Source organism: Artibeus jamaicensis, unplaced genomic scaffold, assembly GCF_021234435.1.
Source record: "Artibeus jamaicensis isolate MK-2021 breed Jamaican fruit bat unplaced genomic scaffold, CSHL_Jam_final scaffold_1689, whole genome shotgun sequence".
NCBI lineage: Eukaryota > Metazoa > Chordata > Mammalia > Chiroptera > Phyllostomidae > Artibeus > Artibeus jamaicensis.
Genome location: NW_026522029.1, coordinates 3,506,989 through 3,525,789, shown reverse-complemented (window position 1 = coordinate 3,525,789; position 18,801 = coordinate 3,506,989). Strand labels below are relative to the sequence as shown.

General features: G+C 51.2%; 1 protein-coding gene across 7 annotated transcripts in view; it reads left to right on the top strand.

Annotated features, from left to right (window-relative positions):
* Window positions 1-1,344: 1,344 nt before the first annotated feature.
* The window catches only part of MAB21L3 (mab-21 like 3), a 158,883-nt gene continuing 141,426 nt past the window's right edge, over window positions 1,345-18,801 (top strand). For 3 of the 7 annotated variants that reach the window (XR_008389856.1, XM_053655989.1, XM_037135127.2), the window contains exons 1-6: window positions 1,345-1,432; window positions 2,900-3,139; window positions 10,110-10,250; window positions 11,692-11,983; window positions 14,398-14,576; window positions 14,944-15,138. Coding sequence is in view for 6 of the 7 variants with exons in the window: in XM_053655989.1 (XP_053511964.1) it covers window positions 2,972-3,139; window positions 10,110-10,250; window positions 11,692-11,983; window positions 14,398-14,576; window positions 14,944-15,138 (975 nt within the window). In the remaining variant the exon portion in view is untranslated. Of the gene's footprint in view, window positions 1,433-2,017; window positions 2,104-2,258; window positions 2,349-2,381; window positions 2,595-2,663; window positions 3,140-10,109; window positions 10,251-11,691; window positions 11,984-14,397; window positions 14,577-14,943; window positions 15,139-18,801 lie in introns of those variants that run through there. The other 4 variants (XM_053655990.1, XM_053655992.1, XM_053655991.1 and 1 more) reach the window with 4 other exon arrangements.

The following is an 18,801-nucleotide window of genomic DNA, read 5'->3' as shown; positions in this document are numbered from 1 at the left end:
TGGGTGAGAGAGAAAAGGAGACCAGGTTTTTGATGGAATTATGAAGACTAACCCAATGAAAGATCTTACCCATGAGATAAGACTAGGAGAATTAGTCACAAATGTTAAAAGAAGGGTCTTTTTGTTTCTCAAAGAAGAAAATGGAGCATAAAAATATATTTATTGATGTCCTACCATGTGTCAGAGACCATGCTAAGTTCTTTTATATCAGGCCTTCCTATAAAAGATGGTAGTAATGTAAAGAGATCATATATTCATGTATGAAGTTAACTTGATCATTTATAAAGTGATTTTATGCATTGCAACATACTTATTTACAAGGATGTCACTCTAGTGCTTCATGCAATCAAATATTCACCACTATTAATGGAGGGTCCATTATGTGTTAGCTACTCAGCTGCACCAGGGACACAGAATGCTCAGCGTCCCTGCCTTGCTCCCTGCTGGGGCCTCTGAGTTGTCAGAGGTGAGTCACTCCAGCACTGAAGGAAAACTTTTGGAAGAATAAGTCAAATTTGTAACTTTGGTGAACTTGAACACCGTTGTACATTTAAGATTGATTTGGATCAAGCCAACCCTTTGCCTTCCCAGAATGAGTATCCCAGCCACTAGGTAAATCAGTAAGAAGCGCCTGGTGAGAAAGGTGACTCCATCTTCCCAGGGCTTCCCATACTGATGCTTGAGGGTTGTGACGAGCTTGTCAAACCGCCTTGAAAAAACAACTTCTTGGTCCTCACGACAGAAGTTGTCAAAGCTGGTTGACCTGTGCAGACCTGCATTTGGTATGAGTCAGGAGCAATGAGGAGGCCTATCTCCTGAGGAAGGAGAAGAACCTGAGTCATCTCTGAGTCCTTCTGAGTGGCCTTAGGCAGATGCTGCTCAGTAAATATTTGCTGACCCAATACCCAATTAACCAGAGATCTGTATCTGCAAAGAAAGCTGTCATTTTCAATCTGTAAGAGGCCACTGTATTTGTGACTGCCCTATATTTGGAACCTTGGAGTAAGAAACGGGTTGTGTTTATGTATACAACACCCTGATTTCCTGGTTCTGACATCCAGGTAAAAAGAGGCTATAGTAAGTCACCTGGGCATGTGCTTCTTCCTTCCTCTCCCAGGTGCCTCCGCTGGCCCTGTTTTCCCTCCTCACGTCTGGCAACTGTCACTGGCCCCAGTGCAGGAGCAGATTCAGTTTTATCCTCTCGATCAGCTGCGGTGCGGGTGCAATCACAGTCGGAGAGCCACGGGCGAAAATGACGCAAGTTTGCACATCTGATGATGAGTATGTGGAGTAAGCTTAGAATGGGAGGAAAGGCCCCGCCAGAGGAAAGGGACGGCAGTTAATGACTGCAGTGAAGCAGGAGTAAGGACAAAAACAAGAGCACCTGGAAGAAACTACCCCGTGGACGGACGTGGGCTGCGTTGAAAATGAGGTGGGTCCAGAAATCCCAGTGGAAAGAAGCTCAGAGGGAGGGAGGCTCTTGTTCCATCTGTGAAAAACCGAGCATTCGGGACACCTGGCCAGTGGTAAGAGCAGCCGAGGCAACAAGATTGAGAAATATTCAGGAGCATTTGATAGCCCCCCCCCCCAAAAGGGGGAGACTTAGAATGACAAATGGAAGAAAATAGAAATATTGAGGCAGTATTTTTTAAAAGAATTTATTTATTTGTTTTTAGGGAGAGGGGAAGGAAGGGAGAAAGAGAGGGAGAGATACATCAATCAGTTGCCTCTTGCAAGCCCCCTACTGGGGACCTGGCCAGCAACCTAGGGATGTGCCCTGACCTGGAATCAAACCAATGACTTTCCAGTTTGCAGGGTGACACCCAACCCACTGAGCCACACCAGTCCGGGCTCACAGCGGTATTGAAGAGGGTGGCTTTCCCTGGTTCGTATCAGACTGCAGTTCCACAGAAGGGACCTGTGGAAAGAGGCTGGACTGAACCCTGGGACTGAGGAGGTGGGCGGTGGTGGGCGGAGCACAGCAGCCTGGGAGCTGTGCTGCTGCGCTCATGCCGCCGGCGGGCAGGGGAGATCTGTGCATTCTGAGGCTGCAGAAAGCAGAGGAGCCCCGGCACCTGGCAGCCCCTTGCTGAGTACCCCGAGGTGGGTTCGGAACACCACTCGGAAGTGAGCGGGGCGCCTAGGTTACTGTCACAGCGTGAGATCAAGTGATTGCACAACTGTAATGTTTACCAGCGTTGGGGAGATCAGATCAGACTGGTGTGAGTTCTTTTTTCCTGTAACGAAACTAGCTCCAGCCAGCCGGACTGGGAGCTTACTGCCTGTGCTGTTTCCCAACGCGGCTTGGCTGGGCAAACCAGCCATGATGGTTTCCTTGACTCTCAGGGGTCTGTTCATAGTGACGTACCTTTTATGGCCTGCTTTCAAGTGGGAGGAGGGTTAAAAGTCAGCGGGCGAGCAGGAGGATCCCTGTCCTGCCACTGGTGGGAGTGCCTGTGTGTGCGTGCCTGAGCAGGCGTGCGCTTTCCTGCACGCTAATTGTTGTGTCCTGATCTGGTTGGCAAGCCCGGACCCCCTGTTCACAGGCACGGCCGGTTGTTTGGCAGGGTCCTATGTTGTTTACTGTAAAGCAGGTAAATCGGTGTGTGGGATTTTTTGGGTCAGAGGGCAAGGGTATTTACTGTCAACAGGAGAAGGGCGAGGAGAGAAAAGATGCCGAGCTCTCTGGGGCATGCCTCGTTAGGACGAGAGCATGAGGAGAGGACACCTGCAGGCATCTCTGCCCTGGGGTGTTTGAGTGGGAAGTGCAACTTGGAAAACTGTACTTTGGCCTCAGCACCAGAGCTGAACAGAATAAAAACGAGGTGGGACTCAAATTCCATTTCATCGACTCTCCTTTGTAAAGTTTTTTTTTTTTTTAACCTTCCAACGATGACAGATGGATGCTCACAATTTGGGAATAAGAGCTTAAGTGAAGAATCCAGAAGGCAAGTCTCTGGTCCCCATACACATGCCCCGGGAAACTGAACCCCGAGAGCCCCACGGTGGTGGGAGAGCGGCCACAAGCACCGTCCTTCCCCGGGAAGCAAGCCCGGACGTCGCAGCTCCGCTCCAGACCCAGAGAGAAGCAATGAGATCTCTGACTGCGGACAACTTGGAAGAGTGCCTGCTGGATAAGGTGAGGATGGATACTGGTCTCCCACACCCTCCCTGACCCCTCCTCACACCCCTCACCCGTTCCTACCCTCCTAACCCCTCCTCACCTTTCCTCACCCCCTCACCCCACCAATCTTGATTCAGACTTCATTGTCATAGTAACAAGTTGGTTTCCTAGGCAAAACTACTAAAAGATAAATAAGGAAAACTTACAATGGTAAAAGTTATAGCAAACAGAATTATTTCCCACTATTTTCCCTTCTGGGGGCTGTTAGATGGAAGGAGTGTTGGCTGACGTTTCCTCATCATCCTGTGTTTTCTGAAAGAAAAAGCCCAAATGTTTTTAGCTGGGCCTTCAAGTAATGCTTTTATCTTTCTACTCTCTGGCTCCCTCCATCTCCAGCGGGACTTTCAAACATCTCTCTGTACCCTGAGTCCAGCCTGTGTATGCACTTTCTTTAGCCTATTAGCGTATTTCAAAACTTTTTCAAATTTGTTGCAAATACAGGGTGGGCAAAAGTAGGTTTACAATTGTGAGTATGTGAAACAGTTTATTCTTGTAGTATTATCTATTACTTATTGTGGTATTTTCCATATGAACAACTGTAAATCTACTTTTGCCCACCCTGTATTTTAAAATAGAGATTTTTGAGTAGAAACCCAGATTTTCATCTTCTCTTGGTGGGGGGGGGGGAATCAAGATATCTGGTGACCACAGGTCCCAGTTTCTTGCCTGGCAACTGTGGGCTGAAGCTGTGTGACCCACAGGACCTGAAGTTCACTGGCCCTCGGGGCTGCAGCTCACCGAGCCCGACACCCGCCCCTTCCCATCCCCCATCTGTGTCCCCAACCCCTCCCAACATAACCTCTGGAGCTGGTTTTGTCTGCCACTCCTGCCCCTCAAAACTGTGTTTTGAGAAGTACGCAGGCCCGAGGGGGTACAGCCTCTCCTCTCCTACTTTTCCGCCTCATAGCCACCCTTCAAATTGAGCTCAGAGTCCTCTTTCTCAAAAACATTTCCCAGACACATAACGTTTTCCTTAGCGCAAAACATTTTTTGCCTTCCGGTGAGGTCTCCTCATAATTACTACTGGTAATATTTACTGGACAATCGTCATTGCAAAGATTGCATTGTTTTATTGTCTCTAAGTTTCTGGAGGGAACAATAGAGTCTTGGATATATTTATTCCCCTTGATAGTCACGCAGTATCTTTGCACATTCGTGGTCAGAAGATCTTCAGGGTTTACTGAAGATACTGCAGTAGTGTAAGAGGTGCTGGCAGCTGGCAGCCCACCCAGTATCTCATTTAATCTAATGACAACATGTGACCCATGCAGAGGAGGGAACAGAAGCTCATGTGGTTTAAATAACTTGCCCTAAGTCACACAACTAGGTTTCAGCGTAGTGTTCTTTACCCCAAAGCCATATGCCTCCTGCCTACATACCCGTCTACACAAATCTCCATAAGGACGCACTGAGCCCCGGCTCTGGGAAAAACACGCTGCCCAGAACCCAAGTCCGGGATGTGGGACAGAGATTCTGTGCTCTGGTCGTCTCCAAGGGTGGCCCCGCGGCTTTCGCCCGTAACTCCGGAGGCAAAAGGGATAATGTAACTCTAGAGGCAAAAGGGATAATTGTGCAGATGGACAAATGTTTAATGCTACACATGGCTGACCACAGGGCTGCAGTGGGATTCAAATGGGCCTCTGGAGGCGGAGGGGTAGCTCTGATGGGGAGAAGCGCTTCAGAGCGGAGGCGAAGCCTCCGCGCATGCGTAGTAGGACTCGAGTGAGCGGAGGATCACAGCGGAGGCCGCCAGGCCACGGAAGCCCATTCACGTGGTGGGCATGGGTTTCTCTCCCAGTCACCTTGTCCTTGGGGAGGCCGTGTGCAGTGTTTCTGACATGGGCTTCAGAATGACACAGCCCACGCGTGGAACCCTGTCCTGTGACTTCCTGACTCTGGGACCCTGGGCAAGTTACTTACACTTTCTGAACGTCAGTGTCCTCATCTGTACAATGGGGGCAATCATAGTATCCGTCTTAAAAGATCCCTGGGAGGCTCCAAGGAGCTAAGCCTTAGAAAGTATCCTGCACATCACAAGCTTCCCGAGGCTGAGCACCTTCGTGCCCCTGTGGCCAAGGCTTCTGCTGTGTGTGGGAGCTGCAAATATCCCATGGGGCCCAAGCACCTGGTTCACGGAAGAATTAGTCTGAAAAGATGGGGGCGTGAGGGTGGAAAACCTGTCTTGGCCTATGTATCGCTAAATTTACGTCTCCACCCCTTCCCATTAGTAACCCCTGGAAGACAGAGACGGCGTCTGTCCTTTTGTACACTGATTATCGGACTTGATGCGATTTCAGAATTAAAAGACTTCCCGTTGTCGGGAAAGAAGCTGTCCGCCGTTCCCTGCAGTGGCATTCATCACGGATGACACTTGCACTGGCTGCACACTCAGGGCTGTGACCGAGCCCTTGAGACACTTCATTCCCAGCACGCTGCTCGGTGCTGTTTCCCTCTTTTGCACTCCAGGAAGCGGGTCGGAATGCAAATGAGTCAGACTGTTATGATAGGGAACGACCTTGATGTCTCAATAATTTACATTCGAAACAGAAAAAAACTGTCCACAAACTTGAGCTAGTCATAGAGCGAATGACAGTGTGATTCGGGGGGAGGGGAAGCAGCCCAGGGTGGGACGTGTACCTGCGTGCGCGCGAGTGGACGCGCACTGGAGAGAGGGAGGTCGTAATGAATGGGCACCTCTCCTGGCTGCTTTTGCATCAGTTCTGCTTAACCAGGGTAACTGAATCTGCCCGTTCACAAGTGTAGCACAACTCATCCATGGTCAGTCGGTGCAGTGGAAGGGTTAGATTAGCCTCAGTGCTCAGATTCTCAGATCCTGTAGTCTTTGAGAATACTGTTTCCCAAGCACTGTGCCTGCAGTGTTCTGTCTCGTCGGCCCTTGAGTTACTTCCCCTGCTACTCCTGGTCAGACTCCTGATCCCTGAACTTATCTGATGCCCCCTAATGTACTAGCCAGCTCTGTCCTTCCCTGTCCTTTCCAGGCGGTGGGAAAACATGACCCACCACTGAAACCCCCCTTGCTCTCCAGATCTTGCCCAGCAAACTCGAATCTTAGCACCTCGGCTGTTACCACTGGTGCTGGAGAACACCTTATAGCTGAGCCCACCGGTCTCTCCCGGCTTGTGGACCTGCCCACATCTGTCTTGGGCACAGCCTGGCAATCTTATATATGTGTCCAGGCGGCCCCTCATTCCTGAGAGAAGCCATTTCCAAAGCCTGCCACCCCGAAGTCCCCTGCTCTCCATGTCTCCCCCTCACTCTCAGCCCATTGCCTAGTCTCCTGGTCTAACAAGAAAATAGCCGGCAGGAAATCTCTGATTCCTACCATCCCCCACCCTTTTGTCTGTATTTGCACCCGCCACTCTTTCCTCCTGACTCCCCAAGGCCACTTCCTCCCCAGGTTTCTGCTTCTGCACGGCAGTTCCTGGCTGGAAAATCCTTACTCACTGGCTTTGCCCCCAGTGGCCTCTTCCTTCTCCGGGGGCTCTTTCCTGTCAGCCTTTGACGTGTTCCAACCTGTATGCCATTCTGAAAAAAACCTGTTGGTGTCCTTGTTTGTTTTTCCTTCCCGAGACAACTTCCTGGAGGAGCTGCTCACCTGTCTTCACTTACTCGTCTTCCGCTACCTTGTGCCACCGCAATGTGACAAATGTCCAGCAAGTTCCTGGACTCTGCCCTCCGGTCCCAGCTCTACACCCTACAGACACTGTTCAGGCCTTATCTTAGCCACTTACTGTTGACTTTGTTCTGGAAATTCTTTCTTGATCTTCAGGCTCTCTCGCTGTGTGTTCTCCCACCTCGCCATCCTCCTGCCAGGCGATCCCTGCCCCAAGGGTGCAGGAAATGATGACAACTCCCCACTGTGCTGTTCCCGCCAGGCACCTGCCATACTCTCTGCCATACGCACCTCCCTGCCTTTCTCTTTCTAGCTCACTCCTACTAATCTTTCCAGATGCCACTCCAGCAACTCCAGTACACAATGCCTCCAGGAAGGGCCTGCCAGTCTCCAAACCAGGGAAGCGTCCCTTGTCTGTGTGCCCAGAGTGCCCAGAGCGCAAACATTTACCTTAGCACTAGCTGGCTAAAGTTTCAGTTTGCATTTTGTCTCCCCCCCATCTCATCTGCAAACCTCTTTATAACATGTATGCGCAGACCCTGGCGCGAGGTGGTAGTCGACAAAACCGGCCCCGTGGAGCGGGGTCACAGCTCACAGCAGCCCTGCACTGGCCAGGGCCCTTCACCACAGGCTCTGAGGGCGTCTTCCTTGACCTTTGGCAAATGGCCTTACCTCTGTGACCATCTGCTCTCTTCTGCTTGCCATTCAGGCAGATTCAGAGTCTTGGTAGTTTACAATTGTTCATGAAAGGTAGCTTTGGTCCCCTTTCCTGCAATGAGCACAGTGGGGGGAACATTTGGTTGGGGGCAGGGGGAAGGCGGCTGCTGGTGGCAAAGAGAAGTTGTGAAAAGCTAGTAGCGATGTGCTCATGTTATTTAAGGTCAGGCAAGATGAAAAGACAACTTGATGTCTATCATATGTTTCCAATAAGGTTGTAAGCTTGCGAAGGTCAGAGACCTCGTCCTATGTTTCTGGTTACTCCTGGGAATCTGGAGTATATCCGTAATTAGTTTTTCAAAGCCTGTCTTCTGTGTCCACCTTTACATGTGCATATCCAACAGGTTTCAAGCTGCCTCACTGTACTGACAGCACCTCCCCCTTCCCTTGCGTTTTGTGCTTACATCTGTCTTCCCCACTGCTTTAAGTTCATGGCCATGTCTGTTATTGCTGCTGTGCCCTAGCATGTAACAGTGCCTGGCGCATAGCTAGGTAAATATTTATTGATGCACTGAATCTATATGTGATATACATTGTGTGTGCAAATGAACACACAGGCACCGTTGTGTTCTGTGTCCATATGTGGTCAGCTTGTCGGCTGGTGGGAGGTATGAGGTCTTGGATGACTGCACAAATTGATGACCAAGTATAAAAAACCAGAAATGTCATAGACTTGGGCTTTTTTTCTTGACTGGTTTATGAGCATCTAAAAACTACTCTAGAATCTATAGAAACAGCCATTACACAAAACTCAGAAGAAATACAAAGATGCACGGATGGGCATTACATTTGGATTATTTATCGGGGTGTCCAACCTTTTGGCATCTCTGGGTCACACTGGAAGAAGAAGAGTTGTCTTAGGCCACATGTTAGATACCCTGCAACATGTAGTCACAAAAAAGATCTCATCATGTTGTAAGTAAATTGACGGTTTTGTGTTGGGCCCAGTTCACAGCCATGCTGGGCTGCATGCGGCTCAGGCTCACAGGCTGCAGGTTGGACGCCGCTGAAGGTGCTTCCTGTCAGTGCCTGGCTGGGCTCCGGGGCATCTGTAAGGGAGACCACCCCGCTGGTCCCAGCCTGCAGGTGCCTGGTGGGCAACGTAACAAAGGGGGTCCTCTAGTTCCGAAAAACCTACCGACTCTTCCCGCCCCCAAATCACCTGGACTTTTCTGTCTCTCTGGGAGTTTACTAAAAGTCCCCTTGTGTTTCCCTAAACCTTAAGGATCCCTTAAGGTATCTATTTTCTGGGGTTCAGTTTTCTGTGGGTATTTTCCAGTTTTTGGAGACCGGCTGGGCAGAGTCAGAAGAGACGTTTGTATGTCCTCTCCTGCAGGTGCAGGAGGGCTGCGTCCCTGGGGAAGGGGCCACCGTTTGCAGACACGGGCTGACAGGGGCAGGAAGTGCTCACTGCAGGTTTACTCACTTTGAACCACAGGTGGCGAACACAAGGTCCTCGGGCCGAATCCCGCCCTCCACCTTGTTCTATCCGGCCCGGCACCTTGTTTCTACCGGGCAGCAGCACCGAGCTCCTTGCCCCTAGTTAAGGAGTAGATACATGTATACAGTCCTAAAATTACATTCGGCCTTTGAAGGCAACTGTGGGGCTGATGTGAAAGTGAGTTTGATACCCCTGCAAACCATTTAATATCCATGCATACTAAACTGGTTTACATTCATCGTCCCAACCAGCAGGCATCCTTCACACTATTCTCACCCCAGTCCCCCAAACCCTGCAAGATGCCAGACTGAGCACCCACCCCTGCGACGGCCTTTCTTCCCAGGCTCCAGCCCCAGGGGCACCCGTGCTGGCTCTGGAGCTTCCCCAGGCATGTCCCTGCTATGGGGGCCTTGGGATAGACTGTCCCCAGCTGTGGTCGGGGCTCGCTCAAATGCCACCTCCTCAGAGATGACTTCCCTGGCCCCCAATCCCAAAATAGCATCCGCTTTACTCCCTAACCCCTTACCCTCTTTTATTTTTCTTTGTGGGATGTACCATACCAGTAGCACATTCTGCACACATGCTCTGTGTGTACGCATATACAGCACGAGGCAAAAGGAGATTTACAGTTGTGAGTGTGCAAAACAGGGTTCACTCTTGTATTATTATTTATTAAGTATTGTGTTATTTTCCCATACAAACAACTTGCAACCTCCTTTTGCCCCACCCTGTATGTACATATACATGTATGTGTGTGTATGTATATGTACCCATACCTATGGCCTGTATGTTCAACTAGAGGGCAAGTCTCTCCATCCTGTTCTCGGTTGTCTTGTTCTTAGTTGTGCCCTGGCACCTGGAGGGGCACACATGGCAGGTGCTAGATGAATACGGGATGGACGCTTCTATTTTAGAAGCGAGCTCTGAGGAGAAGCACCATCAGACCTAAATGCACCCCTCCTGGAGTTCTGGGGAAGGCACCCCTCCTGGAGTTCTGGGGAAGGCACCCCTCCTGGAGTTCTGGGGAAGGCGGGAGCTTCTGAGGTGGAGATGTGTCCTCTCCATCAATTCTTCATGCCAGTGTCTGGTGGCCAGATTGGAGGTAACCCCTGTGCTGCTCCCTGCCCCCCCAGGTAAACTTGAGGCGCCAGTGGGTCTCCCAGACTGTGGAGGAGGTACAGAAAGTCATCTACCATCTGACCACCAAAATCAGCAACAAAGACATCCGATTCCAAGCCATCCCTTACTCCTTGGTGTACAATGGGAACATTAAGGTGAGCGGGTCCCACTTGTCTCTGGGGGCCCATCCAGACAGCCCAGAAACCGGGGTGGCTGGGGCTCAGTAAGTGGCAGGCACTCACACTGGGAAGAGTGCTGATCACACTTCCTGTTCCCATAGGTAATCATAGTACTTGCCATTCACAAACTTATTTGAGCTCTCACACTCCTGCTTTCCTATCGATAATAAGAACTGAGACTAAGGGAAGTCAAATGACCTGATCAGGCATAGTAGGCACTGAAACCAGAACTTGTACAGGGCTCTTGACCCCAAAGGGTAATGATTAGCCCTTAGTGAATGATTAACATTAATGATTAACATTTAGTGAAGCACCTGTTCATTTATTAAGCAACTGATTCATAGGTTGGGCATTGGGCAGAGGGGACTTGAGGCATTTTGGGGAATAGTTGAAAGTGATAGTCTGTGGAATGCAGGTTGGGGAAGGAAGAAAGTGGAAGAAGCAGCCTCGAGAAATGACAGGAGCAGGCTGTTCCCCCTGCCCCTGCTGAGGAGCCCCGCCAAGCTATAAGCCACCAGGGCCAGCACACAACGACCAGCATTCACGCCACACTGTGGGGCGGGCCATGCTGTTCTCATGGAAGTGGTCTCACTCAAACCCGCAAACAGTCTTGTGGGACAGACGTTGGGTCTTTTCCCTTTCTGAGACGAGAGAAGTGAGACTCGGAATCGTACTGGATCCCCGGGCTCCTTCGTCTCGATTCTTCTCATGACACAGAAGGACGCCTTTCACTGGTGTCACCTTTACATGTGCACACGCCCCTTTTCTCACACCAGACTCGGCCCCTCATGTGTCAGGGTCATGTTTATTGATTGCTCCATTCCTCGCCTCCTGCAGGGCGGGTGGTAGACACTCAACTCCTGTTGAATGAATGCATGAGCAAAAAAAATGAGTGCACGAATAAAAGAGCATCGCCAGTCCAGTCCATGTCAAGATTGGCGGGCATAGCAACCACCCATCAGATTCTGGGATTTGCGCGTTTTGAGAGTGTTTAATCGTAGGAAGCTCACCTCGGGATGAAAACTGTAAAATAGATCGGATCCTGGAATGTCAGAACATCACCTAAATTAGACAAAAGTAGACCAGGGGCTAGGAACACAAACATAACGTCGCTTTTCCTAGAATGATATCCCGGCAAATTTCCTCCTGGGAGAAAACTTCTCCCCGTAAACATGAGGTGCCCTGTAAAGTTCCAGGTCTGGTTCGCTCCTTCCCCTTGCAGATTCATGAAACCAAGAACGCAGTGAGTTGGTTACTGGTTCGAAGCAGTACAGTGGGTGAGTGGGAGGACAAAGGTGGACCCTCTCGCAAAGGGCGGGTGCATTCCCTTTCCACCTGGTCACGTCACTGAGGGTCGAGTGGTTAACTGAGTACTAGAGCACTTCTCTTACCTCCCCCTTTCCTTTTCTGACCCCAGGTTTTGGCCCCCAGCCAGTTCCTGGTCACAGTCCCGGTGAGAGGCCTGGCCGGATACAGGGAGGCCCGGGAGCAGCGCTGGCGGTACTACACCCTGCAGGGCACCAGGCTGCCCTGCCCCCTGCAGAACCCCGAGGGCCTGCAGCAGTGGCTGGAGGTGCAGCAGTTTCCCAGGAGCCTGTGGCTGTGGCACGAGGCAGATGTGAACATCGAGGGGGACCTTGTGCCCGCCAAGGTCCTCCAGGTGTTCCGGACGCTGGTAGAAGACGCCATTGAAGCCTGTCACCTGTCAGGTGAGCAGACCAAGAAAAGTACAAGGGAGATTTCAGGCACTTTCATTTTGCTTGACCAAACCTCTGCTGGGGTGTCACCTGAAGCTCAGGCCCCTAAATGGAGACCACAATCGTGTGCTCTTTGCACCTGCCCGATCCCCGGGATACGAATCAGCCCTCTTTCTGCCGTCACGCACGGAAGACCGGAAGTCACACCACGCTGACACACTGCTGTGGATTTCAGCGGGCCTTGCCCTGGCGTGGATAGGATGGGCTTTGGGCCTTGCAGCCTTTCCAGGATGTCAGCTTAAAAAACTTGGGCGCTTTTTAAAAAGCACGGTCTTCACAAACCTCTGATCTTTTCGATTAAGCACGTTTCTGCCACAATACTCGGCAACTGACCACAGTACCCTGGCGGGTTGAGACAGCACACATGGAAAACGCTGACTTTTACCAAAACACAAACCCCAGAAGCCACGGAGAACTGAGTTCAACACCCCCAAGTTCTTAAGTCACAGTACAGTGTGGCTCATGCACACACATGCGCACACGCATTTTGTTCACCCAGAGTAAAAAGGCAAACTTCCAACTGGAAACAATGGCTGATTCTCTCAACTGGGCAAGAGCACTTACAGACGAGTAAGAAAAAACATATAAGCAGACCAATAAAAATAACGGCCCCAAAAAGCCATGACTCACCAAAAAAGAATATAAAGGGCTAGTAAAAATAAGAAAAAATGTCCCATCTAACGTGTGTTTTGAGAAATGTGCCTCAAACACCTAACAGATTGGCAGACGTGAACACATCCGATCGCGTTCAGTGTAGGGGCAGGTGTGGAGAAGCACATTTTCTGGGAAGTGTATGTTGGTGCCTCCTTTTTAAAGGGCAGTGTGTCCGCCTTTATTTTTATAATGCGATGACTTGGCAGTTCAGTGATTCCAGTTCTAGAACTAGATACACGAAGACATACGCACAAGGACACTCACTGCTGTGGGCTCTGTGACAGCCAGTAGCTAGAAAGGGTCGAAGTGGAGACAGAGGAATCTGACTCAGGAAACCGTGTGGCATCCGCTTAGTGGATGACTATGCAGCCTTTAGAAAGAACTGGGTTATGGAAAATGCTCGTGCTAGATAAGTAAGCGGGAAACCGAACTGCCAAGCAAGGTGTGATTGCATCTGTGCAGAGAGAAATGGATTTCACTGTACATTCCCTGCGTAGCCAGAACAATCTGCAAGGTGCCATAATGGAGCTGGCTCATGTTTAATGGATCGTTACCTTGGACAGGTGCTTCCGTGGGTTATCTAATTTAATACTCACTGCGCCCCTATAGAGTAGGAATTACTTTTCATTTACAAATGAAAAAGTGAGATTTAGAGAAATTAAGTAACATGCTGAAGGTCACACAGGAAGTGAGCGGAGTGAGCCCCGGGAGCAGGGTGTGGGCCAGGCAGCTGCTGCTGTGTCGCTTTGGGACACTGTCAGCCGTGAAAGTGAGCAAGAGAGTCCAACTGGGCCTGCCCCGGGGGCTCTGATGAGGGGCAGACAGCACTCTCTCTCTCCCACCCCCCACCCCGAGGAGAGAAGAGTGTTCTGCTTTTGAACAGCCGAGCACAATGAATGCGACGGCGTCTGTTCTCTTCTCCAAGCGAGGGAAAGCAGATCCCCACCCAAGAGGGCTCAACCTCATCTGTGATGAAGGCGGACAAACAAACAAAAAGACTGTCTTTTGAAAGAAGGGGGAACAAATTAGAAGCAGGTTCTAGTTTATGATCAGGAAAGCCTTACCAAACGTGTTGCTTTTCTCTCTGTGTCTTTGCCTGGTTGGGAAAGAGTGTGAGGGCTTCTTTCTGCTCCCTGGACTCCTTAAGCCAGTGCCACACTGAGAAGTGTTTTGTGATGAGAAATGCATCTGAGGTGAGGCAGGCTTAATGGGCGGCAGGAACAAACACCACCTGAGCACTTGTGACTCAGATAAGAGATGGGTTCCACCGAATGCCACCAAAGGCCGAGGACTCAGTACAGGGACTGCAGCCACGCTAAACAAGGGTGACAGGAGGGGGGTGTATGAACGATTGGGTTTTGTTTTGCAATAGCAAATACTCTGCCTTTTGTTGGTATGCAGCATCTCTTTCTTCCAGTTGAGCCTTCTGAAAAGAATCTATTAATTTAAAAGAAAAGGTACCATAACAACCTTGGGGGGAGGGAGGAGAAAAAAAAGAAAAGCCCAGAAACCATGAGATTTTTCTAGCAATGCTGCTATCAGTATTTATTGGGCTACTTGTCCAGTCTTGATATAAACACCATCTCCGCCCCGCCCCCCAGTGCTGTTAACACTACGAACTCGCCCCTCCACTACAAGCGCCGCTCAGAGTTGCTGTCCCCAAAGTCCCTCTTTGAATGCTTTTTCTGAGCCTGTTCGCCATTTCCCACCAGGAAAGGTCAGCATGCTAACAAACAGCGCTGCAGTTCGGGTTGCCATGGAAACATCCGGAGGTCCGGTGGAGATCGAGCTGGCCCCCGCGGTGGAGATCCCCACCTCCTGGTCCAAGAAAGCCCGGTGGCCCCCGTGTCTGACGCGCTGGCCCTCCCCAGAAAGAGTGCAGTGCATCAAGGTACCGGCGGGCAGGGCCCCGCGCCCCAGAGCGCCGTCCTCAGGGCTTAGCCGCGGGTTCAGGAACAAAAATCAGCCGGGGCCCTGGTAGACGTGCAACCCGCCACCCCCCCCCCCCCCCGGGGTCCGGCTCTGAACCTGCGGAGGGAGGCGCCGTGGGCAGAGCACGGCCGTCTGGCTTTAATGAGCCCTCCAGGTGGCTTGTTTGCTGCCCACGTGCAAGGGGGCTTGTCCTGAGGCTCCTCCCCCGCGTGCCACGCAGGGGGCGCTGCCTGCCCGAGGGTCCCCGGGACCGGCCTGGCCGCGTCCGAGTCGGCATCCACGCGGTGAGTGCCGTCCGTCTCAAGGGCCGCCGTTTTCCCTTCCAGTCCTTCGGATTCACCCTGTTGGCGCGTTCGCACTATCACTGGCAGCTGAGCTTCCCGCAGGCCGAGCGGGTGCTGCTGGAGCAGCTGGACGAGGACGGGGGCTGCCGCCGGCAGTGTCTGCGGGCGCTGCGGCAGGTGAAGGAGGACGTCTGGTGTCCGGGGAGCAGGCCTGTGCTCACGTCCCACCACCTGCAGGTGAGCTCCGGGCGGCGGGCCGCTGCTCGTCCGCAGGTCCTGGCCGCAGCCACTGGGAAGGGGCTGGGGGTGCTCGTGGTGAGCTCGGGAGTGGGCGTTCGCCTCCCGCCAAGTATTTACTGCTCTTCACGGAGTGAGATAACCCGGCTGCACGTGGCCCGCAACGCCCTAGGCCAGCAGGGCAAACTTTGCGCACCTGTCTCCCTTCCCAGTCCCTTCTCTCCCTTTTCTTTTTTCTGTCTCTTTCTCTCCTCTCCTTTTATTTTCACTCGACGAGCCGACACCAGTGCCCACCGTGTGCCAGAAATTTAGAAATGAATTCAGCAGGTGGCCTCTGCGCTTGAGAAAGCTACAGTCTGGTGGAATCTTGCGAGTTGCCTAAACCTCAAACTCGTGGTTTTCCTCGGGTCAGGACTCGGTCCCCACTCGAGTCCAAGTGCAGCCGCTCATGCACGCTCCGCAGGGAGGAGGAAACCGGGAGCGTCGCGGTAGACCCGAACTTCTGGGTTCCAGCGCCCGGCCCGGATCAGCCCTCACTCGGCCAGCACGGGCCTCCTTGGGCCGCAAACCCAGCCCTGCCCATTCACGAACGCGCTCGCTCAGTCACTCAGCAAACGCTTGTTGAGGTTACACGTTGTGAGCCTGACACCCGCCCCCGCACCTGCTGTGCGCTCTGTACCGGGAGGTACGTGGGGAGCAAACAGACACGGGTCCTGCTCTCGCGGAGCTCGTGGTCCCGCAGGGGAGACAGACGGCGAGCACACCGTTTTGCAGGTGCTTGTGGAGTCACGTGGTGCAGGGAGCACGAGGGAGAAGAAGGGTGTTGCTCCGTGAGAGTTCAGGGCAGCAGAACCCAACCCAGGCCCGGCACCCAGGGCCCTGGTCTTGGAGAGGCCCTTTATCGAACTCTCAGCTCCTCCTTCACAAACATCTGACGCATGGCGGACTGGGCGCTTCTGGACGCCACCTGCAGCGCAGTAGGTGACAGGGGTTGGACTCCTACAGACAGCGTGGCCCCAGTCTTAGCCAGCATCTGTCGGGAGCTTCTCCCTGACCCCCTGCGCAGGTGAGCACAGGTCCCTGGGCTGGTCACCTGGGTGGTGCCTTCCTTGCACGCTCCTCCTACCCGGGCCTCCTCTCACTAAGTGGGCAACGTTTTCCAGCTCTGTGTTACTCTCAACTCTCATGCAGTCTTTTTAAGGGCAAATACCCTGTTGGTCTTATCCTCACTGCACCCCTACTACCTCTCTCAGTGCTTGGATCTTATAGGCGCTTAGTAAATATTTGTTGTCAAATGAATGAATAACTGCACATTTTATCAACTTTGTTTACCCCCTCATAAAACCACTAGTCTTTGCTTTTTTTTTAATCTTTTCTGATCATCTGTCTGCTCGAGAATCTGGTAGCATCTTATTTGCATACTGAGACCTTTCTCTGAAGTTTCTATGTGTCCCTAAAAACACATGCCTGTCCTGGGTCAAGGGCAAGTGCTTTCCGAAGGTTGTCCAATTTGTTTGATGAAGTTCACTTCTTTCTTGCTTGTCTTTCTACACGAGGAAGACTTCGAGCTGAGAAGGAAACTCCACTGTGTTTCATAGCAAAACCTCATCATCCTGACTATCCATGTCACTGCCTCACAGTCAGGATGGATACTTTAGTCGAGATTGAATAAGGCCGCCATGGGCTGCCATGGGCCGCCAGCCCTCAGCTGCTCTCAAAACTGCATTTCACCCGAGGACCCCTTTCCTGCCAGCTGTGTCTAAATCATCTTGAGAGTTTTAGGGCAACTCCGTAAAGGTTCTCTGCTCCAGTCCTCCCTAAGCCAAGTGCACAGCCCAGTAAAATTGTGCGTTCTCAAGACTGGGCAGTTAAAAGGGGCTATGTGTTGAGGAGGGTGGGACAAGCAGAAACAGAACGGCCTTCTCCTCTGGTCTTTCACGCTTGGTCAGAGGGCAGGGTCCTCTCACGTTTGGCCGACAGGATGGACGTGGCTAGTGACAGTGTGGTGTCATCCCTGATGACGGCTTGAGTGTGCAGGGTCTTGGCCAAGGCTTTCTTCTGGAAAAGGTGGGAGAGTTTGGGTTGCAGAACAGCCCATCATGGTTACCTCACCTTGAGTCCGACACTGTTTTGTAGGGTCCTCACCTCCTCCCCAAAAAGGCTCCGCAAAGCTGTTTCACTCAGAACAAGAGATGACCGGTGTCTTTCAAAGCAAATCTTTTGTTTTCATTTTTAATTCAATTTTTTATTTATTCATATTTAGATACTTATTTTTTTTTATTATAAAGGAATTTTTATTGTTCTTGAACATAGTAAGGTATAAGAAATTTTATGTAACAAACTATTACAAAACACAAGAACAAATACAAGGTATTTCAGGGACTACCCATGTATAATGCACATCCTTATTTTTCCTTAAAAAATTTGGACAAAAAAGTGCACATTACAGAGCATTAATTCTACAAGAGCAGAATTAATACATTTCATTTTTGTATGTAGGTTATCCTGACTAGAATGAAATGGTCTCCAACTCATCTGCTCCAAACGATTTAATATAAAAACATACTCACTTTCTTGGTGTGAGCTGGAAAATGTTCTTTTCCTTTTTAGTAAAGACCGTATTTTAAACCTGCTAAATATTGACCAGGGATGTCCAACCTTTGGGCATCTCTGGGCCACACCGAAGAAGAGTTGTCTTGGGCCACACGTTAAATACATTATGACATGTAATCGCCAAAAAATCTCATCGTGTTTTAAGTAAATTTACAGTTTTGTGTTGGGCTGCGTTCATAGCCACCCTGGGCTGTGTGCAGCCTGCTGGCTGCAGGTTGGACACCCTGGTTAGTTCATTATTTTACTTTGTCAGTAAATGTGTGCTGAGTGCCTGCAGGTGTGGGGGCCAGTCGCCCAGCTGAGTGTCGGTGACCAACGGAGGAGCGAATGAGAACAGGCCTGTCCCCAGCTCTCACGGAGCTGACAGTCAGTTTGTGATGCATAATAAATGTGAAATCGGCTGCTCCTGGGCTCACTGCCGCCCGTGAGAAACAAATGGCTAAGAGGATGTCTACTGGGTGTCAAGGCATCTAGGACCTGAGGAATGAGTTTCCTGGATGTAGAGAAGCAAGTCCGTTTGCGCAGCAGTGGGCTGTGAGAGGCCCTGAGACGGGAGAGGGCGTGACATGAGGCCTGGTGGCCAGCAGGGGGAGCCAGCGAGCACGCAGGGCCAGGTGGGGCTGGAGAGGAAGGGTGGGAGGGAACCTGGCAAACCACACTGCTGAGGTTTGTGTGTCTACTTAACACACAATAGGAAGACTTGGAGGTACTTTAGAGAAGCAGAAACTTAGATTTGTATTTCCAAAACATCACGTTGTCTTCCATGGGGATAGTGACAGAATGTGATGAAAACAGGTGCAGACTGCTTACACAGCTGTGGCAGAGGGCGGCGCAGTGCGGTGTGGCGGTGGGGTGCGGTGGGGTGCGGTAGGAGCCCGGAGCCGATGGTGATATCGGTCGTTTTCATCACTACCGGGCTGGCCAAAAAGTCCATTCAGTTTCTTCTGTAAAATAAAGGGCACATTTTTCATTTTCACCAGTAACTTTATTTATGTGGATATTTTGAGTATGTAGACTACCTCCCGCTATTGGCTCTTAGTGAGTGGCAGC